The sequence below is a fragment of the Embiotoca jacksoni genome, unplaced genomic scaffold (genome assembly GCF_022577435.1).
Source record: "Embiotoca jacksoni isolate LCO1_2020_lvr unplaced genomic scaffold, fEmbJac1.0.p SCAF_31, whole genome shotgun sequence".
Classification (NCBI taxonomy): Eukaryota; Metazoa; Chordata; class Actinopteri; family Embiotocidae; genus Embiotoca; species Embiotoca jacksoni.
The window spans coordinates 3,346,366-3,366,972 of record NW_027185383.1 but is presented as its reverse complement, the minus strand read 5'-3'; the positions used below and the strand labels follow the sequence as shown (position 1 = coordinate 3,366,972).

Here is a 20,607-nt window from a genome sequence, read left to right as displayed (position 1 = left end):
AGAATTTACTAATCATTTTGATTCAGTGTGGTTTCAGGGTTATGAAACCATTGACCAAAATGTTAAAACAGGACAGCCTTTTTTGGGGAATTAAAAAAAATGCTACATTAACACTAACAATATGATACAGGTTTTTATTTATTTATTATTATTTCGACTGAGGAAGTTACAATGTGCCAAAACATGAACACTGGTTCAACATTTGTTTTGCACATCCCTGTGGTGTAGTAATTAAAGTACAACGGGAGACTGAGAATATATTCCTCAGCCAGTCTAATAAAGGATTAAAGCCTTAAAGTTATAATAGAATATGTGTTACAATAGAATATATGTTATAATAGAATATATGTTATAACAGAATATATGTTATAATAGAATATATGTTATAACAGAATATATGTTATAATAGAATATGTTATAATAGAATATATGTTATAACAGAATATATGTTATAATAGAATATATGTTATAATAGAATATATGTTACAATAGAATATATGTTATAATAGAATATATGTTATAATAGAATATGTTATAATAGAATATATGTTATAATAGAATATCTGTTATAATATCTGTTATAATAGAATATATGTTATAATATAATATAATATAATATATGTTATAATAGAATATCTGTTATAATACAATATATGTTATAATAGAATATATGTTATAATAGAATATATGTTATAATAGAATATGTTATAATAGAATATATGTTGTAATATAATATCTGTTATAATATCTGTTATAATAGAATATATGTTATAATAGAATATCTGTTATAATAAATGTTATAATAGAATATATGTTATAATAGAATATCTGTTATAATAGAATATATGTTATAATAGAATATATGTTATAATATAATATCTGTTATAATATCTGTTATAATAGAATATATGTTATAATATAATATAATATATGTTATAATAGAATATATGTTATAATATAATAGAATATATGTTATAATAGAATATATGTTATAATAGAATATGTTATAATATAATATCTGTTATAATAGAATATGTTATAATATAATATCTGTTATAATATAATATAATATATGTCATAATAGAATATATGTTATAATATAATATCTGTTATAATAGAATATAATATATGTTATAATATAATATATGTTATAATATAATATCTGTTATAATAGAATATATGTTATAATATAATATATGTTATAATATAATACATGTTATAATATAATATAATATATGTCATAATAGAATATATGTTATAATATAATATCTGTTATAATAGAATATATGTTATAATATAATATCTGTTATAATAGAATATAATATCTGTTATAATAGAATATATGTTATAATATAATATATGTTATAATATAATATATGTTATAATATAATATCTGTTATAATAGAATATAATATATGTTATAATATAATATCTGTTATAATAGAATATATGTTATAATATCTGTTATAATAGAATATAATATCTGTTATAATAGAATATATGTTATAATATAATATATGTTATAATATAATATATGTTATAATATAATACATGTTATAATAGAGGTGCAGTTCTACTTTATTTCTCAGTTTGAGGTCATATAAAACCTGCAGCCATGTCTGATGCTAAAATACGGCGTCATGATAAATGTCCATCTGACTCTGGTCAAAACTGATTACTGGACAAAGTGAAGGGCGCTGTAAAACTACATTTCCCATAAAGCTCTGCGGTATGTGCTCTCTCTCTCTCTCTCTCTCTCTCTCTCTCTCTTTTTGTCCCCGGATGTAGCATCACATGAGTTGACTGTCAACATGCAAGATGGCCACGCATCACAGGCAGAATGCTGCTGGGCGGAGGAAAGTGCAGGTAAACGATGCGATTTGCGTTGTTGAAAAGTGTGTGGCAACGACGAAATCGGAGTCTTCGTCTTAAAGAAGCGCTTCGCCAACACCGGGAAGACAGAAAAAAGCTCCCGGGACGGGGCGGCGCGCTGCCGTCTGTCACGACTCGAGCTGGCTAACCGAGCTAGCTTAGCTTGACGTGAGGTGTTAGCGCCTCCCGCTAACGGCTGCGTCGAAACGACCTCGTGCTTTTGTAAACAACTCTCCAAGCTGCGCGTGAAACGCGTCACGAGATCGATACAAATCTCCCCGGTGATCGCGCGCGTTCGTCGGTGCTCGTCTCAGCTGTGGTTTCCAGCTGTTACGGTGTTGGCGAAGCGACGCTGCATCCGGGCTCCGTCTAATTGCTGGCGCGTGTCTCGAGGGGGGGTTTCTCGTGCACGCTGCTGTCACGTGAACGCGCGTTGTGATTACTGAACGCGTGCGTTGTAAATATGAAACCGCGTTTAATTATCCCCCCCGACACGTGTGTGTGTGTGTGTGTGTGTGTGTGTGTGTGTGTGTCTCCTCACGTCCCGACCGTGCAGGTGCACTTAAAGGAAAGTGGGTGGAGGAGGTGGAGGAGGGAGTCTGACCTTTGACCTCTGTGCTTCAGGTGTCGTACGTCATTAGAGATGAGGTGGAGAAGTACAACCGGAATGGGGTGAACGCTCTGCAGCTCGACCCCGCGCTGAACCGGCTCTTCACCGCTGGGAGGGACTCGATCATCCGGATATGGAGCGTCTACCAGCACAAAGTACACCTCCTCCTCCTCCACCTCCTCCTCCAAGATATTTAAACTCATGGTCGACTCGTTTTATGGGCAGATGTCGTCACATACACTACTTTTTATATTTTTGTGATTTGATTATTTATTTATTTTTTAAAAATGACATTTTCAGTATTTTACATACGTTCCAAAATGTACAAAATAATAAAAAAAAAGGTCTAAAACGGACTATGTCTCAGCCACATTACACCTGGTGTTCAACCACGAAGAACAAACCATTATATAGTATATCCACAGGGGTGGATCACCCAAATATTGATCATCATGGTGCTCATTTCCAATTAGGGTAGATATCTAAACTATTATTAATTCTGTGATTAAGCGGCTCATAAGAAGCTCCTCTGGTCAGTTCATCTCTCTAAAGATAACTTTCTCTTTTAACTTCTCATACGTCTGTATGATCCTGCTTCCTGTTTTGGGGGCTGGTTCCTCCCACACAGACAGGTTAGCACCTTGTTGGTAATGTACCAAATATGTTTAAGTAAGCTCTGTTTCCAGGATGATGGTAATACAAGACAATATCCAACCAGGTATCGTGTACCGTGTTGCAGTCACATCACATGCGCTGCATCTCCTTGACATTTGTGATGGAGTCCAGTATTACCCACGAGGCATTTTAACTGAAACCGGGCGTGTCCGCACGCCTCGAGCTATCGATCACCATGATTACCAGGCTTCCCTGTAAATCGGTGTTCCAATATCTCTCCCCGATGGGACTTTAACACCCTCATAGTTTTGGGTATGATGTTCTCTACGCTCATTATAAAACATGGATGTCCCCCCCTTCTATCTAGGTATCACTTTTTCTTAATGTTGTTTCCCCTGTTATTGCAGCAGGACCCCTACATTGCATCTATGGAGCATCACACAGACTGGGTCAATGACATAGTCCTCTGTTGCAATGGGAAAACATGTGAGTTTCAATCACTGGCAGACGTTTTTCCTCTTTTGTGCACGATAGCCTCCAATACGTTCTTTCACCTTCTGCTTTTTTGACTGCCGCTCTTCTTTTTTCAGTGATATCTGCTTCATCAGACACAACAGTCAAAGTATGGAACGCGCATAAAGGGTTTTGTATGTCGACGTTACGAACACACAAGGACTACGTGAAAGCTCTGGCCTACGCTAAGGACAAGGAGCTGGTGGCGTCAGCAGGTCTGGACCGGCAGATCTTCCTTTGGGATGTGAACACACTAACGGCACTCACTGCTTCCAACAACACCGTCACCAGTGAGTAAAGGTTTTACTCTGTGACAGTCGTGACCATTTCTGAACCTCTTCGCTCCAAAGGTTTTGATGAATGTGTAGTTTCGAGTGGCTGACGCGTGATAGTCTGTAACTTTGGACTCACTACAGTTTGTCTCCAACAGCGTCGTCACTCAGTGGGAACAAGGACTCGATCTACAGTCTGGCTATGAACCAGATGGGCACGGTCATTGTTTCTGGATCCACAGAAAAGGTTTGGGTTTTCACCAGTATCACACGTGTACAGACAAATAGAATATTACACCAGATTTTAAACAACACTTTGGTTATTTCACTTATCAAGTTAACATCTTCGCTGGGATATTCGGTTTTAGCCTGAAACCAGATTTAACAATATATCTGAATGACAGATGTGCAGTCAAATTCCCTGAATTATTAAATACTGTTTATGTCTCGGTTTGATTTCCTCATGTTGTTTAGACTACACAAAGAAGATCTGAGATTGGTGCGAGTGTTATTGCAGGTTGAATAAACATTTTGGATGTTAGGGAACTCTTCAGATTCATGAGTGTAAGGAAAATAATGCATACAAGTCATTACACTCATTCATTAGAAATTTCCTGTTAACACAAGATCAGTTTTATATAAAACATTTGCCTGTTGCATTTAATACGTAATCGTCTGTTCAGGATTATTTGAGTCCGCTGTAATCATTTTGCATAATCGTTACAGGTGTTTCCACTAATCTGCATTCATCTGTAAAAACACAGCTGGATGAAACTAACAGAAATGTCACATCATATTCACTTCTTCCACCATCTCAATACGCCTCCTACTTCTGCTGCGGTCTAAAGGCAGATGAGCGGAGAATTAGCGCCACCAAACAACCGTTTATCGCTTGGAAGCGCTTCACTTTCAATATTTGACCAACCGTATTAACATCATGGAGTTTGTTGCAAAGCCAAACACCACAGCCAAATAAACATCTCTTCTTCATGAGGTGTATGTGTAGTATTAGTCTATGACTAGTAGAGCCTGACCAACACTGGATATTTGTGGATGATAACGATTTTAGGCAGCAAAGACCCATTTTGTGTAATTAGCCCTCAAATGTGATTATCAAACATGTTGAACACTTGTGACACAGATATATAGTGGAGGCAGCATATACTCCAATACCGAGGCCAATAAAGTCAGGCTCTAATTATTAGGCTCAAACGACAATAGTGGCATGAAATGATCATAGAAATTCGACCTACAATATTATGCATATAAGTGTAGTAAAGAAGTGCCCGGCATCATTCCCCTCGTACTTTCTCTCTTCAGGTCCTGAGAGTGTGGGATCCCCGAACATGTGCAAAACTGATGAAGCTAAAAGGTCACACCGACAACGTCAAGTCGCTGCTGCTCAACCGAGATGGCACTCAGGTGAGTGACGATCTCTCAAACGTGGCAGCTGTTAACCAGAAGTATTTTAATATCTAAACTTTTGCTGTCCTTTCCCACGCAGTGCCTATCGGGCAGCTCAGACGGGACCATTCGTCTTTGGTCCCTCGGCCAGCAGCGGTGTATCGCCACCTACCGGGTGCACGATGAAGGGGTTTGGGCCCTGCAGGTCAACGAGGCCTTCACGCACGTCTACTCAGGAGGCCGAGACAAGAAGATCTACTGCACCGACCTGCGTAACCCAGACATCCGCGTGCTCATCTGTGAGGAGAAAGCCCCGGTGCTCAAAGTAAGAAGTCACAACACTTTAATCTGGAGCAGGTTAATAAACCTGTAATTCTTTTTATAATAATACGTTTTCATTTTGAAGGTCTATTATTGAACAGTTCATGTCTTGTCTGTATACCGACTAGTAGGTGCTCTCTACTCTCCTACCGATACTCAATATAGATATTAGTAAATAGGAAAATTTGATAGCAATACATCGGCTGACGTTCTTTTTATAAATATGTATATATACAGGATATGTAAATACATTTTGTGACGAATCCGCAGGTGATTATCAAACACTTTTGACAAAGCGATGTAATGGAGGCAGGATTTTTATAGTTTATCGTTCTTACTGTCCTCAGTGCACTGAATCATTAAACTGCACTGGGACTCGTAAACATGTTTAACCAAACCATTCAAATTTGTTCTTGACGCTAAGCATCTTTTTCTGCATTATGTTGTCGGCCGTACTGATCCGTCTGTGATTGTTCAGGCTCGGCTTTAAACTGGCGTTTTCTGTCAATGCAGATGGAAGTTCTGGTACTTTATGTTTAGTCTTCTTTCATTTTATTCCCCGAAGTCTCGTCACATATGTGATTGTTTTATTTTTGGTTTCTCTTTGTCCTTTTTATGCTTTGTTAACAGTAACGGCACTTATTTTAAGAAAAGTTGTTGGTATTGTTGAATTAAAAGGTAAAAAGAAGTTTAAAAACCATTTCTGAGTAAAGTCCCAACATTCTCCTCAGTCATTCCTGTGCTCATCGCTAACCATTGGGAGTCACTCAACCTTTGTGCTTTCTTTCTCTTTCGGTCAGATGGAATTGGACAGATCTGCTGACCCACCTCCAGCAATCTGGGTCTCCACCACCAAGTCATCCGTTAATAAATGGGTAGGCATGCGTGACACCTCTGAGATCACCGGTCCGCTGTCAACGTAATGAAGTCTCGAATGAAGCTCGTTCGCGGAGCCACGCCTAAAGCTATTGAGCCCTGATCCTCCTGCAACTCGTGTAAAATGTTAAACCAGCTTTGCGATCGTGTGGGTGATACACGAAAGATAATTGCATTTCATTAATCAGAGCTGGAGCTGCGACGAAGAGTGAGGAAGCGATTATTAAAATCCAAGGTGGTCTGTAATAATCATTATTCTCCCTCTGTGTGTCTGCGCGTGTGTGTGCGCGTGTGTGCGCGTGTGTGTGTGCGTGTGTGTGTGTGTGTGTGCGCGTGTGTGTGTAGTCTCTAAAGGGAATGCACAACTTCCGATCATCAGGGGAGTACGACAACGACTGCAGCACCCCTCTGACACCGCTGTGTACTCAGCCTGAACAAGTCATCAAGGGTAATCTTGGCCTTTTTATCTGAACACTACACGAGTCTCCAAATCACCTCCTCCAACATTTGTGTTGAGTAAAATGTGTTTACTGTGTCTGCAGGAGGTGCCAGTATTATCCAGTGCCACATTCTCAATGACAAGCGACACATACTCACCAAAGATACCAACAACAATGTGGCTTTTTGGGATGTCCTAAAGGTAAACTGCACCCTGCTGTTAAGATACTTCAAATATTTAATAACTGTGTTCAAATTGTAATTCCATCTGCTTTTGTTTTGGACTCGGCAGAGGGATTATTTTGCCCTCATTAAATCCTTTTTTTTTTTTTTTTTTAAAAACAGGAACTTTAGTGTGGCTTGCAATGCTGAATGTTGTTTGTTGGTTGTGCGCACTAATTTTCCACTTAGCCATTAAAAAATAAAAGCTGCAAATGCAATCAGTCATTAGCAGCATTGCAAGCGAATTAATCCCCATGGCAACCCCAGGAAATCCCCTCTGCTCCAGCATACAGTCTCTTCAGATGGTCACTGGAAGGATTTATAATGAATTAAACCCGTGTTGTGCAGAGATTAATGCCAGTTAGCTCTTATAGAATTTGTGTATGTGATATTAGTGTTAATGAGAGTGAGTTGGACTCTGATTGGCTGTTTGTTGCTTGGCGTTAGCTGCAGTCAGTCTCACCTGTGGTCAGAGAGCCGTGTTCAGTTTGCTGGCTAAGCTCTGTAGAAACTGTCAGCATTCAGCTTCCTCAAACAGTATTTGAATATATCTACGATGTACAGACTTAAGCTCACTGCTGACTACCGAGAGGAACTTCATATGCTTTCATGTTGATCACTTTATTACTTTTTGGAAAGTAATTTCTGTGTGTTCATTGTTTAATTCCTTCAGTGATGATAATTCCTCTCCTTTGTAGACCACCTACTGACCAATTAATAGCATTAAAGGACGATGAGTAATTGTGCCTATGTGAACTCTCTGTAAAGTTCTGTGGATCAAAGTCGAGTCTCTGTGTCCCGACCCGATCCGATCCGATCCGACCCTCCATGTTGGGCAACACTCCTGAGCTACATAGTCTGCCATGTCGTGTCGGGTCGTTTGCAGAAGAAGAGCCATCACTCGGACTGTCAGCGGACTGATTGGTCTGATGTTTGTGGGCCTTTTGGTTGAGGTGGATACGAGATGACAGAAGGACTGAAGGAACCTTTATGTTCTTTGGAAAGTTCTCACACATTAGTCTTTTGGTGGAAACACAGCGACGGTTATTTGGTGTAATTGGCCTGAATGTCCTGATCAATCACTGCAGACTTAAAGAAAACTCTGAAGACACTCCTGCTGGTCTCTGTGCTTTGAATTGACCTTGTTTTTTTGTTTTTTTTACCTCCAGGCTTGCAAAGGTGAAGACTTGGGGAAAGTGGAATTTGATGAAGAGATTAAAAAACGCTTCAAGATGGTCTACGTGCCAAATTGGTTCTCTGTGGATCTGAAAACGGGGGTGAGCTGCAAACCAGGAAATGAAGGAGCTTTTCATTGGCTGTTACAGTTGAGACTTTTTCCCACTCAGAGGTTCTTCTGTCGTTTGGTTCGTGCATCTGATACTTGTGGTTTGTTTTTTTTCAATAGATGCTCACCATCACTCTGGATGAGAGCGACTGCTTCGCTGCCTGGGTGTCCGCAAAGGACGCCGGCTTTTCCAGCTCTGATGGATCCGACCCAAAGTGTAAGATAACACATTTTATATGTAAGTACGTTTTAAATAACGCCGAGCTAAACCTCTAATGTAACGAGTCCGCCTGTTTCTCCTTGTAGTGAACCTGGGTGGACTCCTGCTCCAGGCTCTGCTGGAGTTCTGGCCCAGGACTCGCATCAACCCCATGGATGAGGAGGAGAACGAGGTGAACCACGGTAAAGAGACTCTCTGTTCATTCTCTGGATTATTCTCCTAAAATGATCAAACATCCGATCCATCGGGGAACGGCATTCAGGCGTGTCGTTTTTCCGCTTGTCTTTTTATCCACTTGGCCCCATCATGAGTTGGCTGCACGCCTTGCTGACGTCGGTAAACGCTGCCACTCAGTTTGTCTCATAGTAGGATTATGTGCTCGTGTCCACAGTGAACGGAGAGCAGGAGACCCGGGTCCAGAAAGGAAATGGATACTTCCAGGTGCCACCGCACACGCCCGTCATCTTCGGGGAGGCGGGAGGCCGAACTCTTTTTAGGTACGGTCTCTCCAACTCAATGTGTCCGAGAAGATCAAATGTAAATGTGGGAAGCTGCTGTGGGCCCCGTGACATCATCTTGTATCATCAGAAATGTTAAGTCGACTCATTGATTGCACCTCTGCGTCGTCTCTGATGTTGTGTTTCCATACTGCAGGTTGCTTTGTAGAGATTCAGGAGGAGAGACTGAGTCCATGCTGCTGAACGAGACAGTCCCTCAGTGGGTTATTGATATAACTGTAGATGTAAGTATTACTGCTGGGTTTTTTAATGTTTTGCACATAGATGATCTACTTATTTGCATTTCTCAAATCCCTCCTTCACTTCACACCTTCCACTTTGTCTCCCTTCTTCCCTTTTCTTTTATCTTCTCTCACTTGCATCACATACTAACTTTATATAATTAGAAAGCTCAAGTGCTCGTGTGTATTTCGCTCAGACAAGCCAACAAAATACTTCATTGTAAATGTGGCCTGGACAGTTTGAATCCCGTCCACAATGCGTTTTACCAAACCACTGGTTTAGAAGCTTGTAGGAAGGAAATCATGATTTCTGGTGTTGTGAAGGGTTACAAAGAGAAAAACAAGTCCTGCATTTAGTTTGGAGATTTAAACGAGCAGCCAAAGTGTTTTTACTTCCAAGTTTGTATGACAAAGTGTCTCACGGTGACGAGTAGTTCCTTGAGTTAAATATAGGTTTAAAAGCTGAGATGTTGATAATTGATTACTACGTTAAGTTCAGGTATTTCAGTAAGTCAGCCAGACGGCTCCGTACCAGGACCGACGCTGACACGGCGAAATGGAATTCAGTTTATTTATACCTGTGACATGTCAGGTGTTAATGAGCAATTGAACAGTAAAGATATAAAACATGCATCGTCATACGTTCAGGAAGCATCAGCTCATCAGTAATTATCCCTCTAAATATCCCGTTTGCTATGTACTGTAGTAGATAAGACACTGAGGTCAGCCAAATAGCATGTTTTAGAAACTCTGCATTTAATTACAATCAGAAGAACTCATCGAAGTGCATTTTGTGTTTATTAACTACTTTTATTGTAACGATATGAAAAATAAGAAATCTTTGAAAACTTTAGGTTTCTTCAGGTTTTATCATTGTTTTTCCAAGAAAGAACCATTTTTTTTAAATTTTTAAATGATTTGATTGACATGTTTGATCCTCCTTCTTCTGTTCCAGAAAAATATGCCCAAATTCAACAAAATCCCGTTCTACCTCCAGCCGCATTCTTCCTCTGGTGCAAAAACTCTAAAAAAGTGAGTTTGTGATTTTAGTACGAGCTGTACCGACATGAATTCAACCGACCCGGTCAGAGCTGACGGTTCTACCTCCTGTGTGTTGTGCAGAGACCGACTCTCGGCCAGCGACATGCTCCAGGTGAGGAAGGTGATGGAGCACGTTTACGAGAAGATCATCAACCTGGACAACGAGTCTCAGACCACCAGCTCCTCGGCCAACGACAAACCCGGGGAGCAGGAGAAGGAGGAGGACATGGCCATGCTAGCCGAAGAGAAGATCGAGCTCATGTGTCAAGACCAGGTGGGCACGCTGACGCTTTTCTTTCCTGAACGTGTCCAGTTTCAACTCCTGTAGAGGCATCAAGCATGCAGGTAGCAGAACTTCCTTTCATTAACCTTGTTGTCCTTTTTAATCTTTCGACCAGGTTCTAGATCCCAACATGGACCTGCGAACAGTTAAACATTTTATCTGGAAGAGCGGAGGGGACTTGACGCTTCACTATAGGCAGAAGTCCACGTGAAAGTCAGCATTTTTAAAAAAAAAAAACAAACCCAGAACTCTTTGTCATTTGCCAATCACCACCCACCTCTGACATGTAGTACCCTAAACCCTATTGTGTGGTCAAGACTCGCAGTATCAATGAGAATCCAGTAACAAGTGTGAGGACGTGGCTCATGGTGTATCATAGGGAACTAAGCAGAACAGGCCGGCGCAGCCAACAGTCACCTGGAGATAAGTGGTCCCTATTGTTTTTGTTTTTTTACAGTTTGAAGAATGGACGTTCATGTTTTCTCCAACAGGTCGGAACAACCTTTCATTTTTTTTTATTTTATTTTTTAGATCGTTTGGCTGCTGTTTTTCTTTCCTTCTGATTGGCATTTTATTTTGAAGCGACCGAAGTTACAGTACGTGTCTGAGTGCGTGCGTGCGTGTGCACATGGATGTAGTAGACTGTTCTAGTACATTCCAGAAACTGTCCTCGTTCTTTGAACACTCCTCACCTGTCTCAGCAGCTCCACCAGTGTAGGAGTACACCTGGTCTCCGGGTAGCGTCACAGTCCCTCAAAAAACTCTTCATCCGTTCTGTTGTCGACATCTTAACTTGAACTTAACCTCGGCTTCGACATCTAATTATGGCAGAGCTTGAACCTCATCGACAGAAGCACTTGTCTTTGATTTTTAGCTGTGCTCTTCTCAATGGAATGAATGTCCTTTTTTTTTTTCTTTTTTTTTGTAAATATGTGTACAACATTGTTGATTTAAATGACTTTCTTTTTGTTTTGCAGCAGTTTTATTCTGTTCTTGTACAGTTTACTTTAAAAAAAACGATAGTTATTTTTCCAAAACCCTAGAGCACATTCATGATCATGAAGGTAACTTTAACTTGGATATTAAGCATTTGTTGTGTCCACTGCAACTTGGAAATTGCAGTTTAAAAATGTTGGTAGTCGCCCAAGTCATCTCTGCAATTGGAAAATTATATATAAGGTATATATCTTTAATAACTCATGCTTACATGCTCTGTGTTTGGCTCGGGAGCAGTGACTGGTGACAGTGAGGGCTGCTCCTAATGTATATTTCATTTAGATTCAATAGGAGTGCAATGGAACATAAATAAAACTTGAAGGGGAATCTCATCCGATCGAACACATGAACATTCAACCACTGTGGGAAATTCACCAAAGTGAAATAAAACGCTAACACCTACTTCTCTCTCGGTGTGCAGCACCAAGCAGAAAAGATCTTTTCTTTGTTAATTTTGCCACGAGTGTGTGTGTGCGTGTGTGCAACGCCATCGAGTGAGCTCTAATTGGCCAAAACCAGGATGTGTACCGTAATTAGGCCATAACACTGCAATATCCCTTGTTGTAATAATTTGTGAAATATGTATATTTTAGGCATTCAGAGAAATAAATTGGAATGGTTTAACAAAGACAGATTTATGGGGATTATAAATGGATGTTTCTTGAGTTGTAATGTGTTCAGATGATGAGTGTGAAACAAGAAAAACAAGGGACTTTTTTTTTTTTTTTAAGTGATATGATTGTTTAACCATCAACGATTCACCCATTTCACATTCATCAAAAGACTCTGCACTCATTCCTAATAAAACATACAATTCATTGATAAAATATCTGCAAAAATACTTTTCCTTATTTTACACAGTAGCACCTACTTTGACAATAAGAAGCCCCCTAAAAAGACCAGAGTATTACTACGTCACCAGACTTGTCGAATGCTTTTCTTTTAGATTTACATAATGGACATGTTGCCTGTTGCATAGATACCACAAATTACAAGGTGAAAATAGTGTTGAATAAACTGGGGGCAGAAAGCTAACTATACAACAGTAAAAATGTCTCACAAGCTAATGATCTAAAAAATAAATCTAATCAAAGACAGTGTTGAAAACGTACTGACCTCCCAGATTCTGGTGTAAAAACACATACTAACGCTTTTAATTCAGCACAAATGGGACAAATATTTCCCTCATTACACAGCAACACAAGCCCTTTAAAATCCAACACAGGACGTCGATTTAAAGTGCCCCGCATCCTCTGATGTGGGTAATCATTATTCAAACAATGCGTCTCTAAAACATAACAGATGCAACAGTGCATCCTGGAAAGACTTAAATTTAAACAGCTTCAAAAACTGATAGTGTTATGAATATGAAGGTGCAGCTGTGCTTTGCAGTAGTAAATGTGTGTTTCTCTTTGGAAGTTTTCAAGTCATTCTCACCTTAGTGTGTCAGAAGCAAAGTTTCATTACCCGTATAATCTAATTTTAAACCAAGCGAGGAAAAATGTTTTGAACATTTTGACCTCTTTTGGCTGACAAATAAGCAATTACTAAAAATTCTCACCTACAAAACAAATAGGAAGTTCCTACAGAGTGCGTATCCATTCTTCTTCTATGTTAATGCTGTAGCTGGTGCCCGCAGTGTAATTAATATGACATATAAAACCGGACAGGGCAAAGTTTCCCACGGTCTATTCCGCATTTCCTATTTAACAGTGGTTCTCAACTGGTGACCAGAACGAGGATCTCAGGGCCGTTCATGGCTGTAAGACTGCTGCTCGCAGCTTTAGTTCTCTTTGCTGCAATTATAATCTGGAAACCCCGTTCGCATTAGTGTTCTCATCCTGAGGGGCGGACCAAAGTGACCGTTGTCAGTGGTTAAGTTCCATGACATTGAAGTCTAGTGACTTTTATTTTGAAGTTCATTTCAGCTGCTGGACTTTTATTCTGAAGGACTTGCCTTTCCCACAACAGTGTGTGTCAAGCAGCAGTTTGCTGCCAGCGATGTCATCACAGCAACAACCACATCAGGTGTCAGCTCTGACTTCAGCATTTATAAGCACGTTTAGGATTAAATAAGTCTGACTTTACTTCTTTTAGTTCAACTTAGACTCACTAGTTTAAATATGTTTAGAAACCATAAATACCTGCCTTTTTAGTTCATTGTTTTTTTTAGCACATCTTTTGGGGTTATTTCATGTTTTTAACAATACATGAAGACATTGTAAATTACTCAACTTTTTTTTGAATGAAATAAATTTGAGTGGCTCAAAAATGTAAGTCACTTGATGACTAAGTGAAAATGTGGGTCTGGAGGCCGGACCGGTTGAGAACCACTGCTATATAATGTGTCTTTAAAAACCTCCAGTGATTGTCAGCTTCACTTCTGCATGTTTGCACTTCCTGCATGACCTGATGAAAGCTTACTCAGAATGTAAATCCTCTGCTTCCTCCTCGTCGTTGTCATCGTGCTCACGGTCACACTGGTGCTGAGCCACATCTGGAGGCTCTGCAGACTCCTCCACTGAGCCTAGTGCGTCCTCCACGGCGTCAGAAGGACAGTCGTCAGCGGCCGGCTCACCGGACGCAGCGGATGGGATGAGGTCGACGGGAGACAGGCGGGGAAGGTCTTCATCTGGGACACAAGGCTCAGAAGGAGGGTCCGAGGACTCCACGGGAAGAGACGACGCACACAGAGGTGGACTTTGGCTCTCGCCAGACTCCATGAGACAGCTTTGTTGGTCTGTGGACTCGGTGAGAGATGGTTCAGCTGGTGGGGCGCCTGAATCGAACCAAGTTTCCATGGACGCGAGAGAGGCGGTGAGGTCCTGTGGCTCACTCTGGATGTCTGCTGCTGGTGAGAGCAGGACGCTGTCCTCCAGCTCCTCTGCAGCAACAGAGGAGGTTGACAGAGCTGCATTAACACAAAACATTTATCTTCCAAATTATTTCCCTTTGCCAGATATATTCATGAAAGAAGCTGCGATGACTCGTGAACTTACCAATACCAGATATTTCACCGTCCTTCTCCTCATGCATGGTCAGTGAGGTGTTGGTCATGTCGATGGAGGACATGGACAGATCCAGCCTGTCCACCAAGTCTGCAGTGTCGTGGCTCATCGCTGCCACTTCAGAGTCAGAAAAGCCTGAAAAAAACCAGACATGTTGATAAGATTGTCATGAACACGGTGAGCAGAAGGTCCTCATCCTCTTCAATCACTGCACACAGTGTCCGAACTGACCGGGGTCCATGACTCTCTGGATGGGTGGAGGACGAGGATCTTCCTGCAGGCTGATCTTCTCCACATCTAACAAGTCTTCACTGTAACTCGAAGGTGCCATCAGAGGCGCCTGGAAACAAACAGATAGAGATGAACGCTGAAGATGAGCTGCTCAGCAGAGCTTCTGTTGAGGATATTCATTGTGGAGAAATCATGGGAATTTTGCAAAAAATAGCAAGCTCCCACAAAAAGGGCAGATGTGGCTTGAATTTGCGTTTATTATTGCGATTTCCTGGTGCGAGTGGTTAATAATGCAACTGCTGCGAGAAACACATGATCACTATCCTCAATCAATGTTTTAAGATGCTATAAATTCTATCCAGCTACGAAAAAGCCTCGTTAAGACAGAAGTACCGAGTCTCGTTGCTATGGAGATGTTACACGATCTCGTCTTTTTTGCTTTGATGTAAACTAACAAGGTTTCAGGATGTTGCGAGACTGGAGAACTACGAGTAGCTGCAAGTTTGAAGTTAGGCGTTGCAACACGAAGGGTAACATCTACCTCTGTGTATCCGTGTGTAGGCAACTCTGGAGAGGGCAACTCTGGAGAGGGCAACTCTGGAGAGGGCAACTCTGGAGAGGGCAACTGTGGAGAGAGCAGGTCTGGAGAGAGCAGCTCTGGAGGGGGCAGCTCCTCAGGAACAGGGGTCGGAGGCTTCACCGTCGATACGTCAGGATTTGCAGGGATTCGGTGCAGGTAGCCGTAACCGATGCCGCAACCCAAACTAAGAACAAACATTTTGAAATGCTGCAAGACCAACTATAACGCCATTGATGAACGGCTCGCAAACTCAATAACATAAAATAAAGCTAAAGCTTGCATTTCATTGCTTAAATAAACTTTGTACAACAGTAAAAACATCAAGTTAGTTTGAATGAACAGGTTCCATCTATCTGCACGTATCTTTCTAACTAAAACCACTAACTAACAAACACAGCCTGAACAGTCCTGCAGTATGACTGAGTATGACTGAGTGAAATGCATAATACCTGCCCTCTCCTCCCCAAGCTCCGTTTGGAGTAACCACCACTTCTCTGCAGACATCGGTTTGGATGCAGTACACCAGCAGCTTCAGGGGCTTCCCTTCATGGGCCTCAATCAGCGAGAAGAAGTCTTCTGACTGCAAATCACAAACTCTGAATTAACCACAGATCGTTCATGGAGGTGCAGCCCTTCAGCGTTTACTTGCTCGTGTGCAAGTAATACACCACACGTGATCAAAACTTTCGATTGATGTAAGCAGCGATGCATCATTTTGAAATGACTCTTACATCTTGCAACACCTGATCTGCTCCAACTATGTAGTCCGTGTGGGGTTGCAGCCCAGCCAGTGCAGCCGGCGAGCTGGCTTCCACATCCTAAACACAAAAAGATCAGCGGTACAATGAGTATATGTCTGATGTCACACTCAGACCGATGGTTTTTCTTTTTCATCGTTCTTGATGCTGCAGCTCACCAACACGTGCCAAACGTTCTCACTGGCCCCTTGGTAGCTGCAGAAGCGAACGCTGGCCCCCAGCAGACCCTGCCCTCCCCACATGTTGCTGGGCACCACCTCCAGCTCACGAACCCTGGTGGTTTTGGTGCTGTACACCTCCATCTTTACGGCCCTCTCCACGTTGGCTTTCAGGATCTCCTTTAGCAGCTCATTTTCCTCATTCTGACACACAAGAAAGTCAAGACACAGAAAATGTTAAATATTACAACAACAGAGCACGTTAACATTCTCACATTCCTCTGGTTTAGTTATCGGCGGGTAATGACCGGTGAATTAAATTCATATTATTCTAACTGTGAACAAACTTACCAGTCTTTTGTAGTCCAGAGATAAAATGAAGTCAAAGAAAGGCTGCAGTCCGGCCATCTCCGCAGGGGAATTTGGCTGCACCTGTTAAAACCAACACTGGAGGCTTGATATAACTTCAACACCATCTATAAAGTAGTAGTATAAAGAGTTCATATAGAGACTCACAGTTAAATATACAATCACATAAAGCAGTGAAGAGCAGCAAAATACCAAAAAAATACCCAAAAAAGCGTGAACCTCTACATTTTTGTCATCTTTTGATTAATCTTTTGATAATTGAATCACATTTATTCTGTCTGTAAAAGGTCAAAGTGACCCGAGAACATTTACCTCCTCAAACTTCACGTGTTTGATTTGTTAAATGATCACCACGTGTTGGAGCTGAACGAGCTCGCCGTAGTTTGGTTTTTTTACACGCTTTAATTCAAGTGTATCACTGGGGTGGTAAACAGGTAAACAGGTAAACAAGGTAAACAAGGTAAACAGGTAAACAGAGCCTGTATCCGGCTCGACCCGTCGGCCTGCCGCGGCTCGTTGTTAGCTCTGTTAGCATCCAGCAACATGTCGTGGTAACGAGCGGCCGCTCGTTCACAGGAGGCTCAAATACTTCTCTTACGCCGTGCACGTGGTACCCGTACGTCCCTCCTTCGGACACTTCTGAACTCTGAGATAAACCCATGTTTGTCAGGGACTCTTCGATATTGTTGTCATCAGAAAATAACGACGTGAGAACGATTACGGTTGACGCGTCGCGGCCATCTTGTCTGCAGCCCAAACCAATCGAGCGTCGCTCCTGTCAATCACGGAGACGCACGACGGAGCGGGTACGGCGCACGCGCGCATATTATCAGCTGCAATAATAATGTTTATCCAAATTTTTAGCGTTCGTGTCATTATCATACATAGTTTCAGAGCTACTTCATGTTTCAGTGTCGATATTACATTCATATTTACTATTACTAGTACTTTGTACCTGCTGTTTTGAACTAATTTATTATTATTATTATTATTATTATTATTATTATCATCATTATTATTATTATTCCCAATGATAATTGATGGGAAAAAAAAAGATTTGTCTCTTCCTCTTGTTTGCATTGTGGCTCCGAAAAGTCTCTTCTGTTTTTTCTCTTATTTGCAAGTGATTCCTTTTTGTTTTACTTTCCGCATCTAATTGCCGACTCATCTTGTGACCTACAACCAACTCAGTATTACCATATGAAAGCAGATACAAAGGGAATGGGAGTGACTGTCAACTGTTTGTCACACTGTATAAAAGCTGCCCTACGGAGGAGTGACTACATGTATTTGCTCCTTCTTGCAAGAATAAATGTCCGATATGTTTGATTTTGAACCAAGCCTCTGAGTAATTTTTTTTCCAACAATAAGAATACTTTTATTACTTTTATTACTTTCCCCACAATGGTGAAATCGGTTATATTGTTAGAGAGTGTTTGTAAAGGTAATGCAAAATAGCAGATGTGTGATAGTACATTAACACAGCCACAAGAAGAAAGCTTTTTTTTTTTTACAGCAGACATTCGGACGTGTCCGAGCATACAAAGCACAGATGTAATTCACAACCCTACAAACAACTCAGTTTCTTTCATGTCTGTTACTGGGTATTATTTATACAGACTAACTGAAATGCTTTAGGGAGACCCTTGATGGTGTTAAGTCATATTAATGTGAAAAGTTACACCTCTGCTTTTCCTGTATTAAAGACTAACAAGACAAAACCTAAACTTGGCATATGACTGGACCATTTATGACCATCTTTTGCAGGACTGTACCTAGTTACATCCTGGAAATCAAACTGAATCTATGAATTGTTGTGTTTTATATATATATAAAGCCAGAGTTACCCTGGGCTCAGCACTCAGAGAATCATACCCCACTGTCATTACATTTGTTACGACCGGCTCGAAAGTCACAACATAAGGAGGGACACGACACCACGTTAGATGCAAAATCAAAGGTGACAATTTATTCTGATCTGGTCTGATGACAGGAAGGTGAAAGAGAGCTAGGGCGGATAACGATCTGGTGAGTAGTATTCCACTCACTGTCATCATCAACAGAAGAAACCCACTTATGCATGAGGATACCATCCTCCCAGTAAAAAGTGGCATGAGTAGTACCACTCTCATCCTTAGGCAACACTGCTGCAATACACTTGGCCAAAGAAGGGTCAGCCTTCTGGGCTGCTATAAGCTGTTCCTTGCCAACCTTCAGCTGTGTGTCAGGCCCAGCAGGCACAGTGACACGACTGGTCTATTTAACTTCAGTAGACTCATTTACAACAGAGTTAGTGCCGAGCTTATCTTGAAGTAACTCAGAAGTTACAGAAGGATCAGGATCAGAGTCTAGACTGTCACCAGGTGGAGCCACTGGCAGTTCAGATAAATTCACCACATCTTTATATTTTCTTGACTGGGCACGAGTTACAATACAAGCAGGAAAGACTTTAGGCAACTGAGATGACAGATCAGCACTCTTGTAATTGTCAACTACAGAGCCTGTTGATTTATCCACAACAATGGGAGCAGGAAACACCTTCCCTCCAGCCAGATCATTACCCAAAATCAGGTCTACTCCCCCTACAGGAAGGTGGTGATGAATAGCCACTGCTACAGGACCTGTAACCAAGCCAGATCGCAAATACACAACATGCAAAGGGGCTTTAAACCACATCACCCCACATCCTTGGACTAAAGCACTGCTACCAGTGGAGGTCTTCTCAGAGAGGGGCAAAACTCCTGTCAAAAACAAGGACTGAGAGGTTCCTGTATCCCGAAGGATGCGAATTGGGATGAGCTTCTCAGAATCAGAAACTGCTACTGAACCCTCCATACAGAACGGTGCAAAGGTAGGTAGGTAGGTAGTTATGCAAAGGGGTCATGCTCAGTGTGTTTTTTATTGGACTGACAAGGATCATCTTCTACACAGGGCAACTGCTGTGGTACTGAAGCTATTAGCCCTACAGGCTTAGTAGCTTTTGACTTTTTATTGAGAGCATGACGGTCTGCTATGACATGACCAGGCTTTTTGCAATAAAAGAAAATCCTCTGAGTTCACCTGGTTAAAACCTGCAGCCTTTGTGGTGGGAACCGAAGGAGAACCATTGCTTTCAGGTCTTAAACGAAAGGTGCGAGGAGAGGCTCTTAGTCTTGCCTGTTCTGCCAATAAAGACTGTTTTATGAGCCAAGACTTCTGCAAGCACAGAAACCTCCTCCACTTTATTCACTCTTTGCTCACTCAGATAGGTGGCCACCACTTCAGGGACACAATTTATAAACTCTTTCAGAAGAATCAACTGCTGAAGTTCGACCTCGGTCACAACCTTTTGTGATGTGGTGCACATCACAAAAGGTTGTGGTAGAGAAAAGGAAATGCTTTTCACTGGGTGGTGCACTTAGTGAAAAGCATTTCCTTTTCTCTAGCAAACTCTACAAATGTCTGCTTCTCAGCCTTACAATACCCTCTAAACCTCTCTGTAGGCCAACTCAGGCATGCAAGATGGCTGCCTTAACAATGTCATAATCTGAGCTTTGGGTCAGAGTTAAAGAGGAATAAGCTTCCTGAGCTTTACACTGCAACAGTAATGTCCAGAATTCTTTAGGCCACGCTAAGCCGGTAGCAACACGCTCAAAGTGGGAAAAGTACATTTCTACCTCCTTCTCACAAAAATGAGGAACTAAAGCTATGTTCTTAGCTACATCAAAACGAGGAGAGGACACAGGTGCACGGGAACTAGATGTGGAAGAATTAGCTTGAACAGTTTCAGCTCTTGACCTCAACTCCAGCTCCTTCA

General features: G+C 41.3%; 2 protein-coding genes across 4 annotated transcripts; one reads left to right on the top strand and one right to left on the bottom strand.

Moving 5' to 3' along the window:
- Positions 1–1,789: 1,789 nt before the first annotated feature.
- On the top strand, positions 1,790–12,534 carry LOC138207268 (WD repeat-containing protein 48). 2 transcript variants are annotated; one of them, XM_069164383.1, is made up of 18 exons: positions 1,790–1,866; positions 2,497–2,637; positions 3,508–3,583; positions 3,688–3,900; positions 4,041–4,129; positions 5,203–5,304; positions 5,387–5,611; positions 6,408–6,482; positions 6,829–6,931; positions 7,026–7,123; positions 8,313–8,420; positions 8,549–8,645; positions 8,735–8,830; positions 9,040–9,145; positions 9,303–9,390; positions 10,343–10,419; positions 10,510–10,702; positions 10,827–12,534. In XM_069164383.1, the coding sequence occupies exons 1-18, from the start codon at positions 1,819–1,821 to the stop codon at positions 10,920–10,922; spliced, it is 2,031 nt and encodes a 676-aa protein (XP_069020484.1). In that variant the 5' UTR covers positions 1,790–1,818; the 3' UTR covers positions 10,923–12,534. The 2 variants fall into 2 exon arrangements, with proteins under 2 accessions (XP_069020484.1, XP_069020482.1); XM_069164381.1 differs by having other exon boundaries at positions 3,505–3,583.
- Positions 12,535–12,831: 297 nt separating this feature from the next.
- Positions 12,832–17,576, bottom strand: LOC138207269 (Golgi reassembly-stacking protein 1-like). 2 transcript variants are annotated; one of them, XM_069164384.1, is made up of 9 exons: positions 17,410–17,576; positions 16,794–16,874; positions 16,443–16,646; positions 16,258–16,344; positions 15,976–16,106; positions 15,488–15,710; positions 14,947–15,055; positions 14,707–14,850; positions 12,832–14,618 (listed from the first exon to the last, which is right to left on the bottom strand). In XM_069164384.1, the coding sequence occupies exons 1-9, from the start codon at positions 17,470–17,472 to the stop codon at positions 14,128–14,130; spliced, it is 1,533 nt and encodes a 510-aa protein (XP_069020485.1). In that variant the 5' UTR covers positions 17,473–17,576; the 3' UTR covers positions 12,832–14,127. The 2 variants fall into 2 exon arrangements, with proteins under 2 accessions (XP_069020485.1, XP_069020486.1); XM_069164385.1 differs by having other exon boundaries at positions 12,832–14,591.
- Between the last annotated feature and the right edge of the window lie 3,031 nt (positions 17,577–20,607).

Coding starts and splice junctions, on each gene's coding strand:
- LOC138207269 (XM_069164384.1), bottom strand. CDS start 17,472: ATGGGTTTATCTCAGAGTTCAGAAGTGTCCGAAGGAGGGACGTACGGG. Junction 16,107..16,257: donor CAGATCAGGTGTTGCAAGAT/GTAAGAGTCATT, acceptor TGTGATTTGCAG/TCAGAAGACTTCTTCTCGCT. Junction 14,619..14,706: donor CGGTGAAATATCTGGTATTG/GTAAGTTCACGA, acceptor GTGTTAATGCAG/CTCTGTCAACCTCCTCTGTT.
- LOC138207268 (XM_069164381.1), top strand. CDS start 1,819: ATGGCCACGCATCACAGGCAGAATGCTGCTGGGCGGAGGAAAGTGCAG. Junction 5,305..5,386: donor TCAACCGAGATGGCACTCAG/GTGAGTGACGAT, acceptor TTTCCCACGCAG/TGCCTATCGGGCAGCTCAGA. Junction 6,483..6,828: donor AGTCATCCGTTAATAAATGG/GTAGGCATGCGT, acceptor GTGTGTGTGTAG/TCTCTAAAGGGAATGCACAA.